This window comes from Pistacia vera, unplaced genomic scaffold, assembly GCF_008641045.1.
Source record: "Pistacia vera cultivar Batoury unplaced genomic scaffold, PisVer_v2 Contig118, whole genome shotgun sequence".
In the NCBI taxonomy this organism is placed as follows: Eukaryota; Viridiplantae; Streptophyta; class Magnoliopsida; order Sapindales; family Anacardiaceae; genus Pistacia; species Pistacia vera.
The window spans coordinates 750,093-759,149 of record NW_022195226.1 but is presented as its reverse complement, the minus strand read 5'-3'; the positions used below and the strand labels follow the sequence as shown (position 1 = coordinate 759,149).

At 40.4% G+C, this 9,057-nt stretch overlaps 1 protein-coding gene across 1 annotated transcript; it reads right to left on the bottom strand.

Annotated features, from left to right (window-relative positions):
- Window positions 1-3,750: 3,750 nt before the first annotated feature.
- Window positions 3,751-4,995, bottom strand: LOC116108988 (methanol O-anthraniloyltransferase-like). Its single transcript, XM_031395232.1, has 3 exons — window positions 4,877-4,995; window positions 4,333-4,534; window positions 3,751-4,242 (listed from the first exon to the last, which is right to left on the bottom strand). The coding sequence occupies exons 1-3, from the start codon at window positions 4,993-4,995 to the stop codon at window positions 3,751-3,753; spliced, it is 813 nt and encodes a 270-aa protein (XP_031251092.1).
- Window positions 4,996-9,057: the final 4,062 nt, after the last annotated feature.

Here is a 9,057-nt window from a genome sequence, read left to right as displayed (position 1 = left end):
GTTTCTGAAAGTTTGTCAAGATGAAGGTCTAGTACGTCACTTTACAATAAGGAATACACCACAGCAAAATGGGGCAGCAGAATGCATTAACCGAACTATATTTGAGAAAATTCAATGTATATTGTCCAATTATGGGTTAGGCAAAGAGTTTTAGGTTGAGGTAGTTATATATGCATGTCATCTCATTAATCATCTACCATTAGCTGCAATTGAAGGCAAAAGGCCGATTGGGGTATGATCTGGAAAACCTGTTTCTAATTATGACTATTTACATGTTTTTGGTTCCACTGCTTATTATCATGTGAAAGAGTCTAAGTTAGATCCTAAAGCAAAGAAAGCAATATTCATGAGGATTACCTCAGGTGTGAACAGATACCATCTTTGGTGTCCAAGTTCGAAGAAAATAATGTTTAATAGGGATGTGACATTTGATGAGTCTTCTATGTTAGAAAAGAAAACAGGAAGCCGGATAAAAGTTAACAGTATTCTGCAACAGGTGGAGTTTGAAACAACAATTGAACCAGATAGTGTCCATGAGACAGAAAGTGATTCTGAGGAGACTGATGTGGATACTAAAGATGAAAAGGAGATTCTATCCCAAGAGTCTCCACAGCAACAGGAATCGATTGCATACAATAGGCCAAGACGAGAAATTCGCAAGCCAACTCGTTTTATTGATATGGTGGCTTATGCACTTCCAATCGTAGGTGATGATATTCCTACTACTTATAAAGAAGTACTTAGGAGTTCAAATTGTGAATCATGGAAACCGGCCATGAATGATGAGATGCGATCCCTACATAAGAAGGCAATTGAGTGCAAATGGGTATATGCAAAGAAGAAGTGATTTCCTAATAGAGAATATGTTCGACACAAGGTTAAGTTGGTAGTAAAGGGATATGCTCAAATGGAAGGATTTGATTACAGTGAAGTGTTTTCTCCAATAGTGAAGTATTTTTCCATTCTGATTTTGCTAACCTTGGTGGCACAGTTTGATTTTGAACTAGTTTAGTTGGATGTGAAAATTGCGTTTTTACATGGCAATTTCGAAGAGGAAATCTACAAGACTCAGCCAGATGATTATAGGGTTGCTGGAAAGGAAAATTGGGTTTGCAGATTGAAGAAATCACTATATAGTTTGAAGCAGTCACCAAGACAGTGGTACAAGCGATTTGATCAATGCATGATGGGCCATGGGTACACAAGGCCTGATATTTCACAAGCAGTTAGTATGGTGAGCAGGGATATGTATGATCTTGGTAAAGGACATTGGCAAGTTGTGAAATGGTTTCTATGGTATATTTTAGGTATTGTAGATATTGGTTTGGTTTTTATGCGAAAATGGGAAAATGATTCTCTAGAAGATTGGAACAAAAGATAATCCCATAGATATGTTGACTAAGGTAGTGACAGGGGTCAAGTTCACTTATTGTTTGAGCTTGATCAAATTTCTGCGAGTTTGACTGCGCCATTTGGCACATTTGAAAGTGTTGCAAAATTTGTCAAAGAATACAAAACTTTGAAGGTTTTCTAATTCGCTAAGGTGGAGATTTGTTGGAAAAATGGCTCATTAGCAAAATCCCACATGGGGAGGAATGAAAATGGAGAAAGGTTTAGGGACCTACAGAAATAAGCCAAGGTTAGGAAAGTCCCACATTGCTTAGGAATGAAAGTGGGGGAACTTTTGGGGCCTATATATAAGGACCCAAGCCATAGTAATAAGCATCCCAAATTATTTTTCCATTACACCCCTCTTGTATAGGATTCTTTTATTAAGGACCTTTTAGTTGAAAAGTTTTATTGTATTTCCCTTTGTTTTGATTAATTGTTTTTATGCCCATATAATTTGGGTATTTGTAGTATTGCCCAAAAGGGTGTAATTTTCTTTGAAGATAGTGGAGTTTTCTTTTGCAGCGCCCAAGGACGTAGGTTATAATATCGAACCTCGTTAATTCTTGGTATTATTTATTTTTGCATTTAATTTGACCATTTATTTATGCTTTAGTACCCTTTAGTTGAAAAGTATTGTTGTATTTTGCTTTGTTTTGGTTAATTGTTTTTATGCCCATATAGTTTGGGTATTTGTAGTATTGCCCAAAAGGGTGTAATTTTCTTTGAAGATAGTGGATTTTTCTTTTACAGCGCCCGAGGACGTAGGTTATAATACCGAACCTTGTTAATTCTTGGTATTCTTTATTTTTGCATTTAATTTGGCCATTTATTTTTGCTTTAGTAGTTGTTATTATTATATTTAAATAGCTTTTATTAGAGTTTATGTTTCCGTTGCATAACACAAATTGCCCTTTAACTTTTACTTTTGATTGTGGCTGCTAAATATCAACACCTCCTTGGAAGATGGAAGCTTGTCCATCGCACCCGTAAGAACTATGCAAACCCAACCACCACAATCGGCACCATAGATCGGCCAAAGCCACGGCAACAGTGGCGCGAAGGAGACTAGGAGCGGCACCCCTCACCCTCGCCTGACCGCCACCACCAAGGTGGCCAAATTGCATAATTTCGGCAACTTTTCCTCTCACCCACTACTGCTCCTAGACCATTTTTGGCTGATTCGACATCACCAAGTCCCTCGTCACCACCATCAGAACCCCACGCCACAATCATCAAAACCCCTCACACTCCCACCCCAATGCACCCACAAATCACCAATCGACAGACCCTCAATCTCTCGTGATTCTCCAAGTTTATGGCTAGATTCCGACTGGTTTTGACACTAGAAATACCTCTTTTCACAACCATTCGAACCCCATCCTCTCTTCAACAAAACCCACACCTACACTGGCCTCCCCCACTGGTCGTTTGTCATCCACGAACTGCCAAGTTGCGTTTCTACCATAGGGGTGTGATTGTCATATTTCAAACTTGAGATGTGGAGGGTGCTTTGAGAGATATTTGAGATGTGGAGGGTTATTTTGAATTTTCATTTTTTATTTCAAATTTAATGCGGTATAAATGACCAATTTGTCCTTTAACCTTTAAATTAAACTATTTTCTGTTAATTTGAGGGTGAGAATCTGGAATTTATGAAACCAGGGATGGGAACTTGCAAATTCACCAAACCTTGGGTGGGAACATGCATGTCGTTTACTCTATTATGTATTGAAATTACATACTGGACAAGGGAAAAACGCTTTCAAAAAATATGAAATCATTTTATAAATTTTGGGAAGAAAATTTGGAAACATCAGTTTGGATATTTCATTTCGAAAATGTTAATTTCATAATATAATGCTACACATTCTAAATCTTAAAATTTTTAAAACTAAAATCAAACTTTCCCTTTTCATTTTCGGATTAATTTTCGTCAATAAACACACACACACACACACACACACACACACACACACACACACACACACACAAAAAAAACCTTTATTTATTAATTATTATAAGTAATTTTAATAACCAAATATTAAAAATATATTTATTATTTTCTGTTCAAATTCTAACATATTCATTTTTGAATTCTCTTGAAATTAATATTAATTGTAGTTAATTAATTAACAGGCATGGAGTGAGGCAACCAAGGAATCCATGGTCAGATGGTCCTGAATACATTACACAATGTGCAATTNCACGCATACCGGACTTCATGGTTGTTCTTATTCTATTGGAAAATCCAATCTACATGACATTCTAAATCCTTACCACACAACAAAGAAAGTTTTGATTTTCCACACAATAATTTATAATATTCAAACATCTTGGAACTAACTAAATCAAACTTAATTAAAGCTTGCATAATAACTTCTCACTCTGTTTCATTTTAGACAAATCCTCCATTGATGCTCCTTGAGCGATCATCTTCTTCACCTCTTTTTGAAACCTCACCATACTTGATTTCGGAGAGCTTACCGAAATCAGAATCCCATTCTTCCCATCCATTCTTTGAAACTTCATGCAAAAACTAATCAACGACATAGCTCCCGCCGTCCCACCATACACCGGTTTCCCCCATCCAAAGTCAACCTCTGCAAGCCCCGAATTCACCAGATTCGAAACGATGAAGTTCTCCACATTTGTGTACCGGGGCCGCCCCTTCATCACCATCAAATCCGCCACTGACCTCAAATACTCTCCGCTCATCTGCGCCTTTGCCCTCTTCACCAACTCCATTGCATACCCCAGTCCACTGCCACACAAACTCCCCGCCTTCGCACATGCGGTGGGGTATCCAAACGCATTCCCGTAATAGCCCTGAGGAAGAGGAATTCCACTTCCCTTATTTCAGATGCTCGTTACGCAAGAAAACCGAACGGTCTGGTTATGGTCGAGTTGAAGAGCAGTTGTTCGACATATCCATAAGCAAGCTATTGTTATTTCGAATGTGGAACTGTTTTTGAGGCGGGGAGGAAGGTGGTTGCGGAGGGAGGAGATCTCTTCAGGGTCGAAGAAGAAGGATTTGTGGTCGAGGTCGTTGGGGTTGGTAGTGTGGAGAGTGTCGTTGGAATCATTGAGCTGTTCGTATTCGTGGTGGATGTGTGTTATGTATTGGAGAATATCCCACAGGCCTCTGCTTTAACAGAATAGAAGGCACCTAATGATGCTTAATTCTAGTTTGGTATTTTTGCTGAGTTGTACATAAGGGCTTTCTTGTATTTTTCCTTCTATAGGTTGTTAGCATTTTCTCTCTCTGCTTTTGTATATATTTTGGTTACTGTACATATGTATAATAGAATGGAAAAAGGCATATTGCCATTTCTCTCATTCTCTGTTTCCTTGTTTTTCGCTTTCCTTCTTTTGCTTTTCTGTCTGTTACATGGTATCAGAGCTCCCTTTGATCCCAAATCCACGCCATGTCTAGCTCCTTTGATACAGAAGATTCACATGTCTAGATCATAATCTCCCCGAAAACCTTCCCCCTCTACCACCTAGAAATCCACCCGACCCTATTGTTCTTATTGCAACATTCAGGGACACTCCCTTGAAAATTGCTTTAAGGCAGGAAATGCTACCCCACCTCTTTGTTCCCATTGCAATATGACTGGTCATTCCATTGACAAGTGCTACAAACTTCACGGGTACCCTCTTGGTCATAAACTTCATGGAAAGCCAAAGCTCTCTATTGCTGCTGTTGCTTCATCCCAGCCTTGTTCCAATGCTGATNTTGAATAACATAACCTAAGTTAAATAATCCGAGCTTGCGTGATTGTTGCTTAGATTGATCTATTCTCCTAATTCTTAAGGCTGCCATTGAATTAAATTTAGTAAGCTTGTTCTAGGTTGTTCAAGGGTTAGTATCTACTCGAAGAGCTTGTTTCAGTAGTGACAAACTAAGGGAGAATTCGGGTAACAGAGCTTGTTGTTTCCTAGGGTTAGTAGTTCCATAATGACGAGATAGAACAGTGTTACGGTTACTTTATATCCAATGCATGTTTAGGTGGATATTAAACCGAGAACTGATTGTTTAACCTGATATTTTATTTCTCTGATTTACTTTAGTTTGCCTTGATTACAAACCCCCTTTCATTACTGTTGTCAGGTTTACTGTTTAGAGTTTAATTTGCGTTTCTGTTATTTTTATTGTTTTAGAATATAGAAATTAATCGAGTCATTCCCTATGGGATCGACCTTTGCTTGCCCTTTATACAATTCAGTGGTTAGGTTAGTAAGGCTAATTAATTTGGTGCATTCGGTACGCTACCACAGCTTTTGTGGCTGCCAAGAAAACACCAGCTGCTTTGGCGACGAAGCAACCTACTGATCTCACTAGCACAAAGCATAGCAAGCATGAACTTGGGGAAGGCTTAAGTACGAAGAAGCCCACGATCGCTTCGAAGGCAGTTGGCGGGAAGGATGTTCTCAAACCCCAAAAGAGGCTAGCAAAGAAAACACCCGAGCTAACTGAAGGCTTGAGGAAACAAAAGACACTCGAGTAGTATGATGGCTCGGGTAAGAAAAAGTTAACTGAGCCTTAGAGGGGCTTAGGGAAAGCAGAAGATGTCTGAGCAGCAAGTTGACTCAGGTAATGAGATCGTCGTGCAGGCTGGCGGCCCAAAGAAGTCTATGGCCAAGAAGAAGTCCGCTCTCGTGGGCGAAACTGCCATTGCTAGAGGAGGTAAGTCCATCTTGTCTCGATAAGGATGCAAGAAGATGGATGAAGCAGCTTGAGCTGCGTCGATGCTTTAATCGACCAACTTCCCGACCATATCAGCGTTAAGGTCGCGATGGCCAGGATGGCATCACCCTGCGAACATTTGCGAGCATTTGAGATTCATCTCCCACCCAAATGCTGGCCTCAGTGTGCAGTTATACGACAAAGGTACTAGTAGTTTGCCTTCTTTACTCTTTTATGCATGTTATCATTATTTCTTACTGACTTTCTATCCTTTCTTTCTTTAGGCTACCATGGCAAGCAGGCTTCTCTATGATGAGTGTTATCCCACGTTGGAGGGCAATCATCAGGGATGGCAATTGGCGGAGACAGTGAAGGAGGATGCCCTAGCCAGGGCCCAGGTTGTGGAGAAAGAGATAGAAATGAAGCAAGCCAAGTTGGAGCGGCTCAAGGAAGAGATGGTAACCTTCAGGGTCAAGGAAAGGGAGTTCCTTAACAAGATCAAGGCAAGTGAGGCCGCGCGATCAAAAGTTGAAGCCGAAGTGACCGAAGCTGAGAAGAGTTTGGCACAGTAGCGGGGTGCCAACAATAAGCTGAATTTCGAGCTCTGATTGAGAGGCAAAGTTCAAGCAGGCCTCGCTCGACCTTGCCCATGAAGCAGAAGGTTGACGAAAAGTTAAAGCTGAGGCCAAACAACTCAGGCTTCAAATCGGGGAACTGAATGAGGCCATCACCACTCGAGCTTGGGAGACATCGGTCTTCTTGGTGTAGGTATTGTCGGAAGCTCACCCCTCAATCAACTTCTCCTTCCTTCTGCAAGCTTATCAGATAAAGGTCGATAGGATGAAAACTGAAGCTCAGGGAATGGCTTACATATGCTCGAATGATTTCGAGCTTGATGGTAAGGGTGAAGAGGAGGTTGAGGAAGGCAAGGAGGAGACTGGCCTCAAGCAAGAAGTCGAGGATCCAGCTCCCCTGGTTACTCTTCCCCTTAGAGTTGCCGATCTTCCTCTGCGTGAGGCTCCCAACATTAAAGAGGTCGCTGTCATTCCTACCGTCGAGGAACCGTCTCTCCTAATCAGCGACGAGCTCTCTGGTTCGGCCGAAGATGATGCCTCTAATCTTTCACCTAGTTCAAAAAATCATTGTATATCTTTTTTTTTTTTTTTTTTTTTTAAGTTTGTACCCAAACTCTATAATGAATAGAAGATATTTTGGTATATCCCTATCGAGCAATTTTTTTATATTCCTATAGAGTTATTTCAATCATCCTAATCGGACTTGTCATAAAAAATCCGAATTTGATCCAAGTTATGTGTAGCTCACTTATTGAGGAGCTTTTCAAATGTATGCTAGCAAATCTTATGCGACAACTCTGACATTAAATCCATTGTCCGCCTCGAGTTTTGGTCGCCGGCTTAGGGCCGATTTCCTCTTACATGTTTTTCTTGAATTTTTTCAATTATAACTTCATCGATTTGGGGTATTTCACCCTTATAGAGTTGGATTGTATGTGGCTTATAGAGATAAGCTGCCTTTTTTTTGGACTCTTGACTACGAGTTTTTTTAAAAAATAAAAAAAAAAAAAAAAATTTTTGAAGCAATGAATGAAAAATGCTAAACAAGTAAATAAAGATGGTGAACAAAGAAAAATTATGCACAATACCTCTTTTATTGATAGAATATCTTGGTTGTAAACGGCCTTACAATGAATGATTAAATAAAACATGAGTGGAACCTGAGCTGCTCATTGGTAATACCTTCGTAAATACTTAGTGTTCCAGGCTCACAGTATTGCTTCGCCGTTAAGGCATTCCTGGCGCAAGTTATTTGGAGATCCTAAATGGACCTTCCTATTTGGGCCCAAGTGCTCTCAAGTTTGGGTTTTGAGTACCATGGACAACCTTTCTAAGAACTAAATCACCCACTTCAAAGTCTCTATTTTTTACTTTGGTGTTAAAGTATTGTCTGGATCACTATTGATACGAGGCGAGCCTTAACTGAGACTTGACTCAATGTTCTTCGATTAGGTCTAGCCTCAGGTAGAGGATGTCTTCATTTGTTTCTTCGTTGAAAACTTTCCTTCAGAACAAGCTGATCCCCACTTCAACCGGGGCCATTGTTTCATACCCGTATGATAGAGAGAACAGGGTTTCTCCTATCAAGCTTCTAGCTGTCATTCTATAAGACCACAAGGCTTCGGGCAATTCTTCGGCCCATCTTCCCTTTAGGACATCAAGCTTCTTTTTAATGGTGTGCTTGATGACTTTGTTTACATCCTCTACTTGACTGTTGGCTTGAGGCCGATAAACAACGGCGAAACTATTCTTGATCCCAAGCCATTCGCAAAAAGATCTAAAGTCCTCACTGTCAAACTATTTTTAATTGTCAGTTATTATAGTGTGGGGGATTCCAAACCTACAAATGATGTTTTTGTAGATGAAATCCTTTAGCTTGTTTGACGTGATAGTGGCTAAAGGCTCGGCTTCTACCCACTTGGGGAAGTAATCCACGGCAACCACTATGAACTTGACGCCCCCTTTTTCTTGAGGCAAAAGGCCTATCAAGTCGATGCCCCAGATTGCGAATGGCTAGGGGCTTGTCAGCGTAGTTAACTCTTGAGGCGGAGCTCGTAGAGTATTCGCGAATCTCTGGCATCGTCGCATTTGCGCACATAGTCTGCTACATCGTCAAAAACTGTTGGCTAGTAATAACCTTGACGAAGCACTTTGTATGCTAGGGATCTGCCTCCTGCATGGTTCCCGCAGATGCCCTCATGAATCTCTCTCAGAACATAGTCCACATCCTCATGGTCGATACATCGCAATGGCGGTACAATGAACCCACGCTTATACAACTTATCATTGATTAGCGTGTATCGAGTTGACTTTGCGCGAAGTGTTCTGACTTCGTTTCTTCCTTCTATCAATGTTCCATCCCTTAGGTAGGCAATGATTGCATCCATCCAACTATATATCTAA

Bases quoted from the DNA above. Each gene is read 5' to 3' on its own strand.
- LOC116108988 (XM_031395232.1), bottom strand. From the start codon at position 4,995: ATGGGAACAAAGAGGTGGGGTAGCATTTCCTGCCTTAAAGCAATTTTC. The intron at 4,535-4,876 runs GTTTTCGGGGAG...CTGTTAAAGCAG, and splicing joins CTAGGTGGTAGAGGGGGAAG to AGGCCTGTGGGATATTCTCC. The intron at 4,243-4,332 runs GCTTGCTTATGG...ATCTGAAATAAG, and splicing joins CCACATTCGAAATAACAATA to GGAAGTGGAATTCCTCTTCC.